Raw genomic sequence first — 19,702 nt, 5'->3', positions numbered from 1 at the left:
CTTCCAGGGATCCAGAGACAGACACAGCTTCTCTGGGAAATCTGTGCCAGGGCTTCACCACCTTCACAGACAGCAATTCCTTACCAATATCCCATCTAACCCTGCCCTCTGCCAGTGGGAAGCCATTCCCCCTTGTCCTGTCCCTCCAGGCCCTTGTCCCCAGTCCCTCTCCAGCTCTCCTGGAGCCCCTTTAGGCACTGGAAGGGGCTCTCAGGTCTCCCTGCAGCTTTCTTTTCTCCAGCTGAACCCCCCCCCCCCAGCTCTCCCAGCCTGGCTCCAGAGCAGAGGGGCTCCAGCCCTTGGAGCATCTCCGTGGCCTCCTCTGGACTGGCTCCAGCAGCTCCTCGTCCCTGTGCTGTTGTTCCCCAGGGCTGGAGGCAGCTCTGCAGGGGGGTCTCACCTGAGGGGGCAGAGGGGCAGAATCCCCCCTCCCCTGCTGCCCATGCTGTGGGATCAGCCCAGGGCATGAGTCCAGTCGATAACCCAGCACTGCCAAGCCCACCACTTATCCACGTATTCCCTCTGTTCCTGGAGCATGTGATTGAAAGGATGGGCTTCAAACAGAGCCAAACCAGACAGGCTGGGAAGGGCTGGATGAAGGGAGACACTCCGCTGTGGGTTAGCTGTCTTGGAAGGCAGATCTGATGGAAGCCTTCACGTTGCTTCACGAAGCTCAGTTTAACCGCGCTGAAAAGTCGCAGAAGTTTAAACAAACAAACAAACAAACAAAACAAGACAACAACACTCCACAAAGTCAACAACAATTTGCTTTGACATTTGTTCCCGGCACTCCCCAACCCCCCCCCCCCCCTCGCTTGGAAATGTGCCCTGCTGGCCACGGGGAAACGCGTCCCGTGGGTGGGCAGGGCTGGGGCGGGCGGTGGGACGGGCTGGGGGCGGCCCCGCGGGGGACCCACGGCCGGTGCCGCTCACAGCCCCAGACCTGCCGCCGACATGGACTGCGGAGTCATCACCTCCAAGACCGTGCTGCTGCTGCTCAGCCTCGCCTTCTGGGTACGGCGGGGGTGATGCGGGGGGTGTCCCGGGCGGGGGGTGCGATGGGGGGGCTCTGGCAGAGGGAGACGGCGCTGCGGGACGTGTCCGTGATCCCGGCGTTTCCAGAGTTAGCCGGGCGTTTAGCTTACCTGTGTGCAGGTGACCCGTACTTTTCCGTAGGAAACCCCGCTTACATATTCTTAAATAACAGGAAAATTTAGAGGTTGAAGTTTCTAAAAAAAAAAAAAAAAAAAAAAGAAACAAACTAGTAGTGTCGGAGGTTTTTTTTCCTCTTTTTTCTTTTCTTTGCGAGATGTTTTTTATTGTAGTAGTTTTTCTTCTGGTGTTTTTAATTAAAGCAGTCTTCGAGCTCGTTTTGTGATCGGGAGCAAGTGGAGCCGTGTGGGTCAGTGGGATTTACGCAGGGGCTGCGCTCCACGTTTGGGGCGAGGAGCGTTTTGGGGCAGGAAAATGGCTGAGAACTTTGTCCCGACTGTGTTTCTGGCGCAGTTACAGCTTCCCGAATCACTTCCTCGATGATTACTTACAATCAGGGCTAAAAACCCGAGGGTGCAGTTGTGTACTTTTGTAGCCTAATCCCCGCTGGTAATTTGGGGGGGGGGGGGGGGCTCGGCACCGGGCGCGGCCACCTCGTGACAGCGACAGCGGGGCGTGGGGTGGGTGGCTGTGCAGGAAAACAGGGGGTTTTTTCTGGTTATCGGCCTAGGGCTTTGTACAAGTTTCCCCCTCTGTGGGGAAGTTTGGGAAAGCCCCCGCACCACCGCCGCCGTCAGCCGGGGAGTTGAGTGCTGCTGTTGAAGGGCCCCTGTTGAACCTCGTGTGCGTGTCAGTGCCGCGGTTTGGGGGTTCGCATCCGCAGTGTAGCACCGGAGTGTTTTCCAAACGGTGTTTTGTTCGCATCCGCAGTGTAGCACCGGAGTGTTTTCCAAACGGTGTTTTGCCGAGGATGCTTCCAGTGGTAGCCTGGGAGGGAGGGATCGGGAGTTGCTCAGCATGGCAGCACCCCCTGGCTCTGGGTGAAACGGGGAAGGCAGAGGGCTTTTTCTAAAGAAAAAAAAAAAAAAGAGAGAATTAAAGAGAAGAACCGGAGTATTCCCAGACAGAGAAGCTACATGGAAAAGAAGGGGGGGAAAAAAGGGCAAAAGAGGAAATACAACTTGAATGAAACCCTGAGTGAGGTCTCGTGGGGTGTGGTGCCCTGTTTTGTAAATATGGGACTTGGTGCTGGCTGTCATGAGGAGCTTGTCCCTTGGTCCTGTGCCTCCTTTATGGAGCTCTGCACCATTTATTGCTGTGTGCTCCAGGTAACTTTTGTACCACTGGCACGAACAAGCACATCAGGCTGTGTTTACTGCTGCAGGTCAGGGAACGTGATCTCACCAGGTATATTTGTTTTGTGGTGTGAGGTTTTGTTTTTTTAATAGCCACGGAGAAACATTGGAGCATCCCACTCGTTGTATGTGGATAGCCCCTGAGCTTCAACTCAGGTGAAACTCAGGTTAGCATTGTTGTTTGTCTTCTTAAACAACAGCCTTATGTCCTCCTAGGAAAGCCCCTGGTACTTTTTTTTCTGCTACAGGGGAACTCTCAAATCATGATTGAAGCTATTAGGTCATCTGGATCCCTGGACCATCACAATTATCCTTCTGCATGTCTGTAGCATCTGAGTTTGGGGTGACCCAGACCAGCCCTTTGGGTTGTTTTTTAATCCAAGGAAGAGCAAGGCAGCCCCAGAGCTTGTGGCATTTAGATGCTGCTGCCACCATTACATGTGGTAATCACATTCCAGCAGCAGAACAGCAGAACCTGGAATTCAGGTTTTAGGAGGGTGGAGAGGGAGGGACTGATTCTTTTATTCTCCTTCAGAACATTTCTAGCAGTTGGAGCTCTGTAAGTACAAGGCTCCAGATGATTATCAAAACACAAGATTTGCAAAGAACTTGGAGCCCTTCTCTAAGGAGTAATTCATGTCCAGGCATTGTATGCTGCAGATCTTGCCCGGCTTGGAAGTGATTATGGAAAATAATTCACCACCTGCGTATTCAGCAGCTGGTGCAGCTCTGGTTCTTTGGCAAAAGTTATTACTTAGGAATATCCTAAAAAGGCAAAAAATCCTCTTTTGGCTTTCTGATCTTTATCGTTGTGCAGGAGGGAGGAAAGTCAGATCTTCCAGAATGACAAATAGAAGCTCCCTAAATGAGGTGAAAAAATCAGCTTCTCTCCTTATACCAGGCTCAGCATCCTACTTGCAGGTCATTCCGTTTGTGGAGAGGCTGTAAATGTGCCTAACCCCCAAACAAGGCATTGACTGAAGAGTTTGTTAATTACACAGTTGCCATTGGTGATGCTTCAAGCTGTGGGAGTTCTGTCGACCTCCAGTTTTGCTTTTTTAGCACCTACTAATTAGGCCCGAGTGCATGGTTGTTTTGGTGTGTGTTTATCTCCTCTAGGTGAAGAGTGGCAACGCTGGTTTAGCTAAAAGAGGGAGAGGAAGGGTCAGAGGAGACTCAGATGTTCTTGGCAATGTCTTTTGAGGGGATTTGGCTGGGTGGGATGTGTTGATACTCTTTGAAGGAGGGAGGTGAAATGCTGACATTCACTTGCTGGTCCAAGAAAACAAGCTGGGAATCTGGAAACCATATGGAAAGTTTCATGGTCCAAAATTTCTGCGTCATGTGAACTGAACACCATCCCAGGGTGCTTTCGTTCAACCCCCCCTCCTTCAGCCCTAAAGCTGTGCTGCTGAACCCAGCACCTGCCCCTGCTCACCTTCAGCTTCATTGTCACTGAACAGACCTCTCTGCCTTCACAGAGGGTTTGGCATCCACTGGAGGTCCTGAGCACTGGGATATGGACTTCCACAATCCTTTTGGGTCCCTTCCAACTCAGGATATTCCATGATTCATCACCAGAAGGCTACATGAGCTGTTCCTGCAGTGAAAATCCTGTTTGCCCGGGTTTCCCATTCACTTTTAACCGAGGGTGGGCACATTCCCAGTCCTGCTTCACTTGCCCAGCAGCAGGGAGGAAAGTAAAGATAAGTTATTGCCTGGGTGGGTTTAGCAGGACCGGGGAGAGAGCAGAATTTGGTCTGTTGACAGCAACAGACTCCCCAAGGAGAAGCAGCCCAGGAGCTGGATCCTGACAGGGTGTGCTCTCTCCACCTGTGAGCAATGAAGCCAGACTCTTGTTTCCCCAGCTCATCCCGAGGTCCCTCCACACCCACACATCCTTAGGTTGCATTTGAGCTGATTACAGGCCATTCAGGAGCTTTATTGACTCTTCAGAAGATGCAGCTGGGTTTTGCCTCCTTGCCTCCAAGAGGTCTGAACTACAATTTCCGGGCTGGGACTTGGCTCCCTAACATCACAGAATCACAGAATGGTTTGGGTTGGAAAGGACTTTAAACTCATTGAGTTCCACCTCCCTGCCACGCGTAGGAACATCTTCCACTAGACCAGGTTGCTCAAGCAATCACAGTATTGCTGTGGTATCACTTTTAAGTAATTTTTAGTCATGGGGAGGGATAAGCTTACCCATAACAAAAAGTTCCTGCGTATATAAATGGTTTGAAATCACTCGTGCCGTTGGTGGGTGGTTTGGAAATGCTTGCTCTGAAGCCCCAGTCAGAGAGAGGAAAAAAAAAAATTAAAAAAAAAAAAAGGGGGGAAGGGAAAGTTTAATCCCTCAATGAGATGCAAAATGTAGTGAAAAGCAGAGGTTGGGTTGGAGATTATTGGTGCTTCACCTTCATTGTTAGAGGTGGGGGTATTCTCCAAGGAATCATTAGAGGTCTTGGGTGTCTGTGACCTGTTTCTCACCTTCCTTCCATCTGTTCTTAGGCAAATCCTTAATCCTGCCTGGAGCTGCCTTCTGTACATGACAGTGGGGGACAGGCAGCTCTGCTGGGTTTTAACACTCCCTGTGATACTGGGAGAGCTGTGGGAGCAGTGTCCATGGTGGAAAAAGCTGCTTAACCAAGAACTGCAATGAGGTTGTTTCCTTTTAGTACATCCAGCGAGTGAAACTGGTTTGTTCATTGGTTTCTGAAAGGGCTCAGGACCAAGTTTCCCCTCTAGATTCCTTATTTCTGCTCCTTTGATGGAGCTTCTCCCCAGGGCTGAGGGAGATGTTTTGACCCAGCACGAGGAGTTTTGGGTAGGAAGGGGAAAGCACTGACAGTTGGAACAGGGTGATCTTTAAGGTCCCTTCCAACCCAAACCATTCTGTGATTTCTATCTCGTTGCTGAACTGTGGTGGAAGAACAGCCACGTGATCCAGAGTGGTCACAGGACAGGGCTGATGTCAGGGCTTTCTTACAGGGTCTGGGCACTTTGGGGTGATCCTCTTGAGTGTGCCTTGAAAGGGTAAAGTTCCTCCTTGTTCTAAAATATTCTGCCCAAAATCAGGAAGCGGAACTGCACTGACTTCCAGGAAAATCTGCTTTGCTGTGCGCGTAGGGGCCTCACGGACAAAATGAAAACGAGGAGCTGGTGCTGTGTGGTCAGGACAGGGCAAATGTCGGGATGGGGATGTGGATTCTGAGGAGTTAACTCAGTGGGACTGTCCCCAGCGGTCCCTGAGGCTGTGGAATGACCTGCTGGAGGACACTTTGTTGAGGGGGAACAGAAAGCAGCTCTGGTGTAGATGATATGAACAGAGTACTTCCTTCCTTTTCCCCGAAAGCATTGTCAAGCTTTACCGTGGAGCTGGCAGGGTCTCTTTGCATCAGGAGAATCCCAGCCTGCACTTTTCCTTACAGGATGAAGCACACAGCAGCCACGTGGCCCTGCTATCCTCATCCTTCCCCTCCTAGCTGGATGATAAGCACTATTTTAGGGTGGATTAGAGGCATCTTCCCTGTCACCGGCTCCTAGACGTTTCCCTGGGCTTCAGGATTAGCTCCACTCTGACTTAGGTGCACTTTTGGTTTAGTCATCTGGTGTCTGAGCCTGGAACAGCTGGTTGAGAAACTAGGGTGGTTCTGAGGTTAAATATTGACCTAGAGGGTGTTCTGTGTCCAAACAGGCTGCTCAAATCCAAACCAGCCTGGCACTGGCTGATAAATCCATCCATGCTCCACTGGAGTTAGAGCAAGCTTGTGCCCACTGTATTTTGGAAGAATACAAGTAAAAAGGGTTGGTGCTGCTTTCTCCTTGTCGTGGTCCTGTTGTCCTCAGAGGTGTGTGATGCTCCATGATGGTGATCAGCAGCAGCATCCTGACTCCAAGGCAGGGATTTAAGCATTAGAAGTTGGAGGATTTTTTGGGCAGGATTCCCTGCTTTGTAGTGATGTGCAGTGTCTCCATGAGGACATCCTACCCTTTATGCTTTGTAGGGTACATGCTGGCTTTTAGGGATGGGAAAATAACCCTGAAATTAGGCTTGGGGAACAGAGGAAGATGTGCTAGGACAACTCTTAAGGAGAACATTTATTTAATATAACTTGCAAACAAGCTCACTAAACCCGAAGTCCGCTCCTGAGTGTGTGAGTTTGCAGCATGTAAAAACTGCAAGTAAATGTTGGGTTAGGTTTGGAGGTTTTTTCCTCCTGAAAAGGGAGATACAGGTTGTCAGGACATTTTGACTGCTGCTCATTGTTTTTATTTGAGGAAGAGAAGGGAAAAGCAAACACTTCCCACCATACCCACGGAGCAGGCCCGGGATGAGTTTTGAAGAAAGGCTGAAACATGCCCCATATGATGAGTATTTAGGTATAACATGCTTTGAAGAGTCTCCCGTGGCTTTGTGTCTCAGAACAGTTGCCTTGGTTATGTCCCAACTCTGCATGTCATGTGAGGAGACCGTGGTTTGAAGGTTTTAACTTGTGAGTAAGGACTGACGCAGGATCAGTGGGAGGTCTCTCCCCGGGCTCTTGGTGCTGCTGGAGATTGAGGGTGCCTTGGGAGGGGCTTGTAGCTTTGGTGCTCTTTGCTCCAATCCAAAGCCAGCTTGCCAAGTGCAGTATTTTTTATTGTTTTGTGAATCAGTGTTTTCACAACTCGAGGGTCTGAGGGAACACAGCAAGTGTGTGTACTACTGTGAGACCCCATCCTGCCTCCAGCCCCAGGGTCCAACATCTCAAGAAGGTGGAGCTGCTGGAGCAGGTCCAGAGAAGTCCCCAGAGATGGCTCTGAGGGCTGGAGCCCCCTCTGCTCTGGAGCCAGGCTGGGAGAGCTGGGGGGGTTCAGCTGGAGAAGAGAAGGATCCAGGGAGACCTGAGAGCCCCTTCCAGTGCCTAAAGGGGCTCCAGGAGAACTGGAGAGGGACTGGGGACAAGGGATGGAGTGGCAGGACAAGGGGGAATGGCTTCCCACTGCCAGAGGACAGAGTTAGATGGGCTATTGGTAAGGAATTGCTGTCTGTGAGGGTGGTGAGGCCCTTGCACAGGTTGCCCAGAGAAGCTTTCCTCCACGGCTGTCCTTGCCTAGATGATGCTGTTTCAGCTCTTCTCTCTGGTGCCCAGTGACAGGACCAGAGGCAGTGGGCACAAACTGGAGTGGGGGAGGGCCCCTCTGGACATCAGCAAACCCTTTTCCGTTGTGAGGGTGACCTGAGCAGGGGACACAGGCTGTCCAGAAAGGTGGTGGAGTCTCCATCCTTGGAGATAGCCAGAAGCCATCTGGACCTGGGCCTCAGCAACCAGCTCTGGATGGCCCTGCTGGAGCAGGGGCTTGGACCAGTTCATCACCGGTGGTCTCTGCCACTCCAGCCCTTCTGTGAGCTTGCCCTGCACTGGTGCATGTCCTGCCTGTCAAGCAGTGTCCGTGAGGGGTGTGTGACCAGGAGCTGCAGCAGGGGTGGGTCCATCCCCTCCTGGGCAGTGTCTGATGGACACACTCCAGAGCCTGCCTTGTGCAGGTGGAGGGAGGGTCACACGCTGTCCTGGGTGAGGCCAGAGAACACAGGTTTGGCAATAGCTGATTGATCATTCGTAGAAATGAATACCATAAGCAGGGTAGGAAATGGTAGCTGAGGCCAGGAGGTGCATTCCAGCTGGCAGAGCGTTAAATCCGGAATGGGAGAAGGGAGAGGAATCTGTGCCAGTGGAATGGGCAGTGCTGATCTGGGGTTGGCCTAATTGCTGGGGAGAAAACAGCTTTGTTTCGGGCCAAGGGAGACCTCCAGGCCTGGGGAGCTGCATGGTCTGTGTGGGCTAAGTGGAGTTTCAAACAGGAGCTGCGAAGTGGTTGAAGTGAGCATAAAGTGAGGAAGGTTTTCTCAGGAGTGCCCAGTACCTTTGTGTTCCCCTGAAGTCAGTCTGTAGAAAACCTGTTGCCTCCGTGGGAATGGAGTAGTGCAGCAGCCAGGGAGGACTTGAAAATCTGGTGGTGAATGGGGAGAATAAATCTTGTAAGCACAACAAAGCAGCAAGGGAGCCAGAAAGTAATCCCCCTTGTCGTGCAACCTGGCTGTTGGGTAATAAAATACATTATTTATGGAGGAAATGTACAAACCCTTTTGAGCAGAGGATTTACCTGTCAAGGTAAATAAAAAACACTTTTTGTACACAGAAAAAAAAAACCAAACCCAAAGATATGGAGTGTCTTCTGCAATAAGGAGGGGATGGGGAGCTGTAACTGAGACCACTGTTGCTGGTATTCAGTTCTTGATATGGTAGGCATGGGAGCAGCACAGTAGAAGGAAACACTTGGCAAAGTAATAATTGGAGATGATATCCCATTCTGTCCTGTGGCACATAAAATCTGCTGAAAAGGTGATCGTAGGTGTTGGATGGGAATGCAAAACATCAGCATCACATGTTGCGTTGGATGAGGTGCCTGTACTCAAATCACTGCTATGCAAAGACACTGCTGAAAAAAGCAGTTTTCAAGCCTTAAAATTAAAAAGACAGCTCCATGAGCTGACTGTGGAGTGAAGAATTAGAAGGGAGTGGTTTGGAAAGGGTTTTTGTGGATATTCATAGCTCTCCCAGTATGTATGTGTAGTAGTCTGCGGCAGAAGACAACTGGTATTACTGTTTCAGGATAAGTGGTAGTATTTATCTTGTCTGGGTTTGCCTGTAAAAAGTTAATGACATGTGACAAAGTCAAACCAGCCCGACTCTTGTGCTGGGGCTGACATTAGTGCTGGCCCTGGGAAAGTCCCGTTTGATGTCTGGGGGAAGGTCTCATGGCCTCAGTTTTTTACTGTGTAGAGGCTGCATCTTGCTGGACACGCAGGGTGAATTTGGAATTTACGCCGTTCTTAAGCTTCTCCTCTTACCCTTACAGCTTTGTTACTCTGCATTTTTAACTGACCAGTCTTTTAAAAAGGAAGTGTTATACTAGTCCACAGTAACAGACCAAGTCATAGAATCAAAACTCTGAAATAGGAAGGTGGTGGGAGAAACCTTTAAAAAAAACCCACAAAACCTCCAAGCAACAGACACTGCATTTTAGTTTCATGGTCAGTAGTTTGGCCCCTTTGCTGTATTTTATCTGGGTTTGGCAGGGGACAGAGAGACCTGTGCTGATAGCTGCAAACACAAATCTCTGTTCTCAACCATCACATACGTTTGTCTTATTAAAATAAGGGAAAGTGGAAAAATATCTGTTCTGCCTGACTGAGAGATGCAAATTTTATATATAAATATATATAAATATTTTTTCTATTTCAGAGGGAATTTTACGGGGCCCCTTCTATGGCTGTGACAGTAATAAGGTGTTGCGAAGTATTTGCATGGCCATAAGTCTGTAGAAAGGCAGGTGTTTATGGTCATCAGCATGCAAAAACAGTGGAACACAAAGTAAAAGTCTTGTTGTACTTTAAAAATATATAAAATCTGCTGTTTTCCAATGGCTGTCCTGTTCTGTGTCAGTGAGACAGCCCAGACTTCTCGTAACCATCCTGTCCCATTCTGTTTCGTGGAGGAGATTGAACGTTCTCGGTGCTGTTTGTGCATTAGGTGGTTGTTGTATATATACCTCTGTGTGCTGGCTGGGTTGAGTATGGAAAAGGTGTGTGAAGTCAGCGTGGCCAGCCCAAGTCCTGCCCAAACACCAGCCTGGGAAAACCTGGTTGTTACAGCTTTGCTTTCTTTTCACTCAGCCCCAAGGAGTCCGTTTTTCTCACCGAAATAGTTTCTCTGCTTTCTGTCAAGGGCATGGAGTATCAGAAATTCTGGCGTTAGGTTGCTGAAGGGTGGGAGCTGTGGTGGGTGAGGCAGCAGGGGTGGCCGCAGCTTTGCCGCTCAGCTGTGGAAAGGGGATTTTTTGCAAAATTTCCACTCGCCCCCTCTCTTCATCTTGTCTCAGGGGAGTCGCCAGCGTTGTAACCAAGCACCAGCAGCATTTCCGGGCTCCCTGACGAGTCAGCTGGGGCAGTCTGGGGAGGAAGGGGTCAGGTCTGGGTGTCCTGCTGGCCGTTGGTGGACCAGGGGAACTGGTTCTCCCGCACCCGCCCTGCGTCACTCCTTGGCTGCCCTGGGCTGAGCCTCACCCCTGCACTGCGTGATCCTACTCTGCACTGAACTCCTCTGAAACACAGCCTCCAAGCAGGACAGTGACAACAGTTGTGAAGAGCAATAACAATTTCTAGTGTGAATTCCTTGGAGTAATCATGGCAACCTTGGACATAATTTTGTTTGAAAATGTGTTTGACTAATCATGAAGAAGGAGGTATTTGATCTCTTCCTCCTCAAAAGTAGCTGCTCAAACTGGCCTTTGTGTTTGTGAGATTGTTTTGTTGTGTTTTTTTTTTTTTCCCTGAGATCCAACAGAAACCTGTTTATTCTGGTGTACTTTCCTGGGCAGATGCTTAACAATTTTCAGTCAAGGTCTAGCTTCAGCAGCACAAGGTCTAGCTTCAGCAGCACAATGGACATTTCTTGTTGTACTTCTCTTCTAGAGAAGCTTCTTAGATCTAGGATTGGGCTGAAGGTTTTGTGATGTTGAGGTGAAAAAAACCCTCCACCAGATTTTGAACCTGCCTTAAGTACTGGGAAGGCTTGAGGAGAGAGTTCTGACTTTTGTTCCAACGTATTTTTCATCTTTGCTTTCAAAATTTGTCTGTGGGACTCATCTGCAAAAATAAGTCAGGGAGCAGATCATTATCGGTGATACCTTCCACTCCTGAGTGACCCTGCTCTTCAGAGTTCTTCACTTTGAATTAAAAAACATAGGTGAAGTCGTGGCTGCACCTCAGTTTGTGGGGCAAAATGTCAGCTTGCTGTAAGTCAGATCTTTACCCAAAGTCTTCTGGTTTTACCTGAGCCCACTTCCTTTTTCTGCTTGGAAGCAGAAGTTTGGAAAGCAAAATAGACCTCTTGCTGGCTGTGTTTTGTTTCTGGACAGAAACCAGGCAGTCCTGAGTACTGCAATAAAACCTGCTGTGAAAGTGCTTTATATTTGATGTCCTCAAACTCAACGCTGGACCCCATGATGTTTGACTGCTGTTGTGGAGCTTTGCTAGTCCTGGCTTTAGGGGACTTCTGTGAATTGGCTTCACAATCTATTTTTTTTTTTTAAGTTATGGTATCCCTTTACTTGCAGCACGGTTTTTCTTAGTTCCCCACAGTTGGTCTGTCTTTAGCATTTCCTGTGCTGCTTCCTTTGCACTGCGTGTTGAGCACGCTGGAAATGGGTAGAAAATGGGGAGTATGAGTGAGAGATGAAGAATGTGTCTGTTGTCTAAATCGATTGCAGATGGATAATGGAAATACTGGGGGATTATTTTCTGTCAGACACCCTGTAGGAAGATTAAATTATGGAGGAAACTGTCTTTATAAGTACAAAACTACTTGTGGAGGCCGGGACCAGAGGTTTGCAGAAGAACAGGGCTGTCCATTCTCTGAAGATGAACACTCTAATGTTTATACATTCACTAAGTCACAAGGCAGTTTATTTGTGCACCTTTTGACATGACATTGCTCCCAAATGCAGATGACTGATTTACTTGCCAAAAACATTGTTTATGCCATTTTGTACCGCAGCTGTTCAGCCTGTGCTGCCTTTCCTGTGATTTTGGGGTACAAGCACAGTGGCTGGAAGCATCAGCATGTTGTGTCTGTGATCATGGTGGAAGAACTTTGGGGCCCAGGATGTGGAGCTGCTGGAAAGAGTCCAGAGGAGGCCACGGAGATGCTCCAAGTGCTGGAGCCCCTCTGCTCTGGAGCCAGGCTGGGAGAGCTGGGGGGGTTCACCTGGAGAAGGCTCCAGGGAGACCTGAGAGCCCCTTCCAGTGCCTAAAGGGGCTCCAGGAGAGCTGGAGAGGGACTGGGGACAAGGGATGGAGGGACAGGACACAGGGAATGGCTTCCCACTGGCAGAGGGCAGGGTTAGGTGGGGTATTGGGAAGGAATTGTTGTCTGTGAGGCTAGTGAAGCCCTGGCACAGGTTGCCTGGAGAAGCAACTTTGCTTCCTTCTCTGTGGCTGTCCTTGCCCAGATGGTGCTGATTCAGAACAGAGAATAGGTGGATGTGCATCCAGCCTTCCAGGCCAGAAATACAGGATATACTTTGCTCTTTTTGTGCAATTTAAGGCCAAGTAGGATGGAGGAGCTGTGTCCCCAGCCCCAGCTTTAGTGCTGCTGCCACTTTTGAGTTCAGGAACACAGTGTTGGAGGAGGAGAAGCTGAGGCTGCTCCTCCTGGACACCTCGCTCTTCTGGTGAAGTGAGAAGGCAGTGGTGCCTTTTGAGGTAAAGTGGTCTCACCGTGTCCCTGCATGCCTGAAAAGGGGTGGGAGGAAGAAGCCTGGGTTGCTCTACACCTGCAGACAGGGAAATGGGAAAGATTTTCCTCAATGAGAGGAAATTTTAGGAACTGCTTTAATCATTAGCACCACTTGAAAACCCAGTGCATGTGGAGAAGAAAAACAAAAACCCCCTGAGAACTGGTGATCCTATTCCTTTTCCTGATATTCTTTGTAGATGACCTGCTGCATGAGCCCCAGCACAGCAGGATCTTGCCTGGCATGTACTAAATGTCTCTAAGGGTTAGTTTGATCCTGTTTTCACCACTTGGTGCATATGATCCCAGTAATTCTGAGGTACAGGCATCACCCAGGAATGCGACAGTTTGGGATGGGAGCTGGGTGAAACAAAGGATGTTCCTGCACTTGGAGTTAATTGAAGGGCAGGCGAGAGACTAGGCTGGAGGGGAAAGAGCTAAACAAGGTAAGGGAATTAGTCCTAGCTCCAGCATGAGGAGTGTTTGATTTAATTAAAAGGTACAGTGCTGGGGAAGTAATGAACTGTTCCAGAGCTGGATGATGAAGTCATGCTGTGGCCTGTTGAAAACAGACTGGTTTCCCTCAAGTTTCCAGAATGTGAATATGGATAGTGCTTCATTTTACTTGTGCTGCAGGATTATAGAGGATAGATGAGCTTTCCTAACTCTTGAGAGGTTTGGCAGGGCATGGCTGAGTCTTTTGAGTGTTATTTCCAGGCCTCTGCTGTGGATAAAAGTCTTCAGTCTCCAGGGTGTCACTGGTGTGCATTGGCCTCAATCAGCAAAACATCCTTCTGAGGGAGAGATTAATTTAGAGGCTGCAAAAATCTGTTTCCTGCAGGAAAAGGAGGGACCGTGTTTTGCTGAGACCAGTGGTTTGCCTTAGTGGTTAATGCTGTTGACAGAGTGGGAAGGATGAATTTTTCTCAGGGGAAAAAAAAAACAAAAAAAAAGCCCCAAATCCACAACACATCCCCCTGAAGGTGTCCAAGGAACGCCTGGACATGGCACTCAGTGGGGCTGGGTGACAGGGTGGAGATGGGCACAGGTTGGACTCGATGGTCTTGGAAGGCTTTTCCAACCAAAATGATTCTGTGATCCTGTAAGTTGATTCCTGCAAATGCAGCATAGGGTGGGTGACCTTGAGTGTAGTAGCAGCTAAACAAGACAATACCAGCCACCTGGATGATAGAAGAAGAAGAAAACATTAAAGGAAAAATATTGTGGTCCTGAGCGAGCCAGAGCTAAGATTAGTGTATGTGTGAAAAGAATTGCAAGGTCAAGCTGGAAAGCTGCTTGAAGCATGATTGTTCTTTGTGGCTGAAGGCAGCCACGGGAGTGTCTGTGTGGAATGTGTGCAGATAAGTAACACCTGGCCTGGCTTGATAGCTCGGACCTTTACTCTGTATAAAAATGGAGTAATAAAGTTACAAGAGAGCTCTGCCTGGACAAAGTCTGTCTCCCGTGGATTCATTTGCCCAAAAAGGTGCTGAGTGAGGGACCTTTGCCACACTTGGGTAGGCAGTTTGAGCTTGGCCTTCTGCAGAAACACTGTCTGATACGTGTTGATAGACTCCAGCATTTCAGCTCAGCTAAAGAGGTGCCTTATTAAGTAGAGGAGTGATCCAGTGAATTTTGTCTTCTCTGTGTTCAAGTTTGAATGGGTAGCTAGTTTGGTTAGTAGTTTCAGACGCAGCATTTTTTTTCCTTCTAGCTCTTTGCACACTGTAGTCACTACTTCTAGAGTTGCAATATTAATTGCACTGTTACAGAACGGCGCGTGTTTGCTTGCTTTCCTGGGCAGATGCCTAACAAAAAAACAGCTAATAACTTTCTTCCCTCGCGTTTCAGGCGGCAGCAGCGGGTCTGAGCTATGTTGGGGCATACGTCATTAACACCTACAAGAGCTATGACAACTTCCTGCAGGACAAGTACGCCGTGCTGCCCGCCGTGATCATCATCTGCGTGGCTGTGGTGATGTTCGTCATTGGGCTCATCGGCTGCTGCGCCACGTTCCGGGAGTCTCGAGTTGGTCTGGGGCTGGTGAGTGTTGCACGTTCTTGAGTGTCTTCTTCTTCACGCCGCTGCACGGTGTGGGAGGTGCTAGGCTAAACCTTGGGACGCACGAAACAGAAAGTGAAACGTTATTGGGACGTACACCACTGAAGCACTGCTCGTTTGCGTGAGTTGTGTACTGCTGTGACACACTGACTGATGGTGAGTGAGGCACAGCCTGAATTATTAGTGACACTAATACCCCCTGCCGTGGACAGCCTCATGGCTCTGCCTCTGATGAAGAGGAGTCTGGAAAGCACTGAGTTCTGAGAAGGTTTGGGTTGGAAGGGACCTTAAATATCCTGTTCCACCCCCCCGCCATGGTCAGGGACACCTTCCACTAGACCAGGTTGCTCCAAGCCCCGTCCAACCTGGCCCTGGACAGGGATGGGGCAGCAACAGCTTCTTCTGTTCTAAATTATTTTCTGTAACTACTTTGGTTGTAGAGGCCACAACAGATAACAATAACTTACTGCTATAAATTAATGTGAAGTGTAATGTGCAGTTGAATTCAAATGCTGTGGAATTCTTTCTTAAAGTCTCTCTCTTGTATTTGCAGTTCTTGGCCATTATCCTGGTTATCTTTATTGCAGAGGTATCCGCTTTTGTCCTGGGATTTGTTTACAGGGAAAAGGTAAGCAAAGAATTAGCATCTCTCTCTCAACTTAAAAGTAAAGAAAAGGTCTTGCATTGTTGGATCATTTTTAATATATCCAGTTTTCTGGTACTTCATCCCCTATCCTGCAACCGGCAGAGCAAGTGGAACCAGCAGGGGAGACAAAATATGATTCTGGTTCAGTGTTACCTGAATTTTATCCACATAGCTTGGTATTTGTTTTTGTTGGGACAAAGATGTTTTGCATTTTCTGCCAGATAAAACTCTTATGGCTCATGTTAAAACCATCTGCATATTTTTTCCTTCTTTAAATAGGTAAAAACTGACGTGCAAGGCACGATGCGCTCGGTCTTTGAGCAGTATGATGGGAAAAACCCAGAGTCTACAGTTGTGGATTACTTGCAGGAACAGGTAAGAAAGTATTTAAATTGTCCTGGGAGTTATTTGGAAAAGAACAGTTGGGTCCTAAAGAAGGAATTTAGGCTGGAAAAGGAGGGGAGGAGATGTCTGTGGTGATATCCTGGAACTCGGCTCTGTGTTTAGCATCTGGTTCTCCAAGGCAGCTGAGGGTGCTCCCCACTTTGCAGAGGTGGTGTTTTCAGGCTCCTGGTGTGAAGTTCACGCAGTGAATGATTGTGTTGACGGAGTGGCATTTGGATCAGACCAAATAAGCAGTACAAATGAGTAACTGCTGCTGAGAACACTGCCCCACGGAACAGAAAGGTGACGGAAGACTCTGTCCTGCAACTTGTTGCTTTCATACTGGAGCTTTCACAAAGAGTAAACCGTGAAGGATGTAATGATGTATGAAAGGAGGTTGATTTATTGTGTTTGTGGTTGTTTTCCTGAAGCACTGCTGCTTGTAAATCTGCTGCATACGAAGGGCACCTCTGGCCCACGATGCCTAAGAGAGGTTTAACTCAACGTGAACCTTCATATATATATATAATATATATGAATAAATGTAATACATATATTCATACATCCCTGTAACTGCCCTGTATTTGGCAGCTTCACTGCTGTGGGGTGAAGAACTACAGTGACTGGACGACCACACAGTGGTTTAATTCCACTGGGAACAACAGTGTCCCTCTGAGCTGCTGCCAGCAGGATGTGAAGAACTGCACAGGGCATCTGGATCAGCCACAGGAGCTCAACACCCGGGTGAGGATGAGGGGCTTGGGGTCACTGCTGGACCATGGTCACTCTCAGCCAGCAGGAACCATGGAGGAAAGCACGTCAGGCTTTAGGGATATGCCCACAGCTATCTGGGCCAGGGGAGGAGACTCGTGGAGGATTGACCGTGCTGAATCTGGAGGATGAAGATGCTCCAAGGGCTGGAGCACTTCCGTGGTGGAGGCAGGCTGGGAGAGCAGGGGGTGTTCAGCCTGGAGAAGAGAAGGCTCCAGGGAGACCTTGGAGCCTCTTCCCATGCCTAGAGAATGCCTGTAAAGAAGATGAGATCAAACATTTTAGCAGGGCCTGTTGTGATAGGGCAAGGGGTGATGGTTTTAAACTAAAAGAGGATCAATTTAGATTAGATATAAGGATGAAGTTCTTTACAATGAGGGTGGTGAAACATTGGCACGGGTTTGTCCAGAGAAGCTGTGGCTGCCCCATCCCTGGAAGTGTCCAAGGCCAGGTTGGACGGGGCTTGGAGCAACCTGGGTTAGTGGAAGGTGTCCCTGCCCATAGCAGGGGGTTGGAACAGGATGATCTTTTAAGGTCCCTTCCAACCCAAACCATTCTGTGATTCCATGAACTCCATAGCAGGTTTTTCAGTCTGGAGAAAAGCCCCTAGGTTGAGTTTTATAGATACCATTCCTGCTCTTCCTGTCTTTGCGTTTTGGGCACTTCCTTAAGTGACCTGAGCTAGAGGAGATTGGGAAGCAGCAAATGTCAGTGGATTGTGATTTGTCAGTGCTTCTCCTCAGGCTGTCAGGTCTGGAAGACAAGAACAGAGTCCCTCAGGTCTGCAGTGGTTGATTAGACAGGCCTTGCTTCCTTTAAGGGGTTGGGGAGGAAAAGAAAGAAAAAAGTCCAGCTGAATTAACATCATTTAATAGGTTTTCACCTGTCTCTTTCCTGGCAGGGCTGTGCGGAGGAGCTGGAGTCTGGGCTGCAGAGCGTTATCAGCTATGCCATGCTCGTGATCCTGGGGTTTGCCATTGTAAAGGTAAACGTTTCTGTCTCTTCCCTCATGGAAAACAGTACTGCCTGCCCTTTGATCTTGGGGCTTTTTGTTCTGCCACGTCTCATCAGCCTTTTTTCTGGCTCTGAAGTAAGACTCTGTTCCTCACTTGTGTTTCCAATTGTCTCCATTCCATCTGCCTAACAATTGAGGGGAGGGATCCAAAAAGATAGTAGGGGATATGGGATGGCAAGTCAATGGAGAATCCATTTCATCATAGTACCATAGAATGGTTTGGGTTGGAAGATCTTAAAGATCTTCCAGTTCCAGCCCCTGCCATGGTCAGGGACACCTTCCACTAGACTAGGTTGCTCCAAGCCCCATCCAACCTGGCCTTCAATACTTCCAGGGACAGGGCAGCACAACACAACTGTGCCAGGGCCTCACCACCTTCATAGCCAGAAATTCCTTCCCAATATCCCATCTAACCCTGCCCTCTGGCAGTGGGAAGCCATTCCTCTTTGTGCTGTCACTCCGTGCCCTTGTCCAGAATAACCCCAGGCTTTCACTGAAAGATAACTAGGAATTAATGTGGATGTATAAATTAACGGGGGAAACCAGGGAGGAAAATGTTGAGCTGGAACTGTTACTGGAAATTGATATGCAAAAATGCCGCTTTCTGTAGATTTCTAAGTGTTTTTTCAGTACAATGGAGTCCTCTAATATACAGGTGTTGAGTCTGGTGACTGAAACAACAAATACAGCACTAAATCTTTTGGGCACTCTCTCTTTCCAGTTCTTTGGCATGCTGAGTGTCTGTGTGCTGACTTGCAAGAAAGAAGAAAGTGGATACCAGCCTCTTTACTCAGGGGTGTTTGCTTAATAAACGGCCAAGATCAATTTTTCTTTTGCTTCCTGATGATAAAATAGACTCATGACCATACCACAGCTTGGATTTGTGACTTCAGATAGCACCAGATGGTGTTACAGACTCCAGAAAGAAACGTACTTCTGCCCTTCTTCCCTCTGCCCTGAAGACAGAAACGTGCAGCAGAAACTTTACATTTTAATCACTAGACTGGTGGAGACTGCAGGAGGGGTTTCAGTTATCTGCACAAGCCTCAGATCATTCCCCTGGCGAGGTTTAAACAGCAAAAGAAACTTTAGAACGCCAGGCTTAAATATGCTTCATAGACATGGGGATTTTGTGATATGTTTTCTCTATATCTGTACAGTTGTGCAGTTTGTTTTTGGGTTTTTTCCCCCCTCTTTCTTACGGTCATTTGTTGTAATGCTGTTTACTGCAGAGGCTGTTAGTGCAAGACAACCCTGTGTTTAAAGTCTAGAACAGACATTTGGGTTGTTTTTTGAAGCAGCTATCAAATGTGAACAACCCCAGGTTAGGAGGGGATGTGTGTTTTGAGCTTCTGGGCTCAGAACATCTCTGTTTGCCTTATTTTTTATCTATTTCTTAATTATTGACATTAAAAAAATTTACCTCCTTTTACTGATGCTGTTATGGTTTGCCTGTGCAGACTGTGTCAGTCCATTTAATGTGGGAGTTGCCAGAGTTAGGGGATGAATCCAGCATGGAAGATGGGAGTCACAGGACATGTTGTCTCCATGTGGTTGTGTAGATGGGACTGCTGCTTTCACTGTCCCATGGAAGCTTTGACCACCTTTCTCCACTAGAAAATGTTTAAAACATGCATTATTTTACAGAGCCGTTTTAATAACCTGCTGTAGCTCTGCATTCGCACATTTTCCTTTTTCCTTAATTCCACTGGATGCGGTCACTGCGTGGATTTAACATGGTCCTTGCTTTAACGTGTTCCTTCTTTAACTTGTTTCTATGTTAATCTGTTTATCAGCTTTTCAGGATTTGGGGAGGGCAGGAATTACCAGCTGTTCTGTATCAGGGAATTGTGGAAAAGCAACACAGTTTTTGCCTTTTCTTTTTTCCCCTTGGAGAGATAAGCAGCCTGTCCTTACCAATAAACCTTTACATTTGTAGCTAATTAGAAAAAATTAGTTCGGGGTAAGTCTAAGCTGTTATCTCCATCCCTACCCCGAGAAAGAAGAAAAGCAACGGGTGACGTTGTTCTACGGGAAACAGACCATGTATATGTTGAAAACTGACTTAATTGTTATTGAGGGCTCTCTCTTCTGTTGAATGCCGAAATAAACTGAATTTGTGTAATCAAGTAAAAAA

General features: G+C 48.2%; 1 protein-coding gene across 1 annotated transcript; it reads left to right on the top strand.

Moving 5' to 3' along the window:
• The first annotated feature begins 879 nt into the window (after nt 1-879).
• Nucleotides 880-19,702, top strand: LOC116780548 (tetraspanin-36-like). Its single transcript, XM_032675700.1, has 7 exons — nt 880-1,014; nt 14,540-14,731; nt 15,303-15,377; nt 15,675-15,770; nt 16,371-16,523; nt 17,452-17,535; nt 18,287-19,702. The coding sequence occupies exons 1-7, from the start codon at nt 955-957 to the stop codon at nt 18,371-18,373; spliced, it is 747 nt and encodes a 248-aa protein (XP_032531591.1). The 5' UTR covers nt 880-954; the 3' UTR covers nt 18,374-19,702.

The sequence above is a fragment of the Chiroxiphia lanceolata genome, chromosome Z, assembly GCF_009829145.1.
Source record: "Chiroxiphia lanceolata isolate bChiLan1 chromosome Z, bChiLan1.pri, whole genome shotgun sequence".
NCBI lineage: Eukaryota > Metazoa > Chordata > Aves > Passeriformes > Pipridae > Chiroxiphia > Chiroxiphia lanceolata.
The sequence above is the reverse complement of the archived record's forward strand: the minus strand, read 5'-3'. Positions and strand labels throughout refer to the sequence as shown.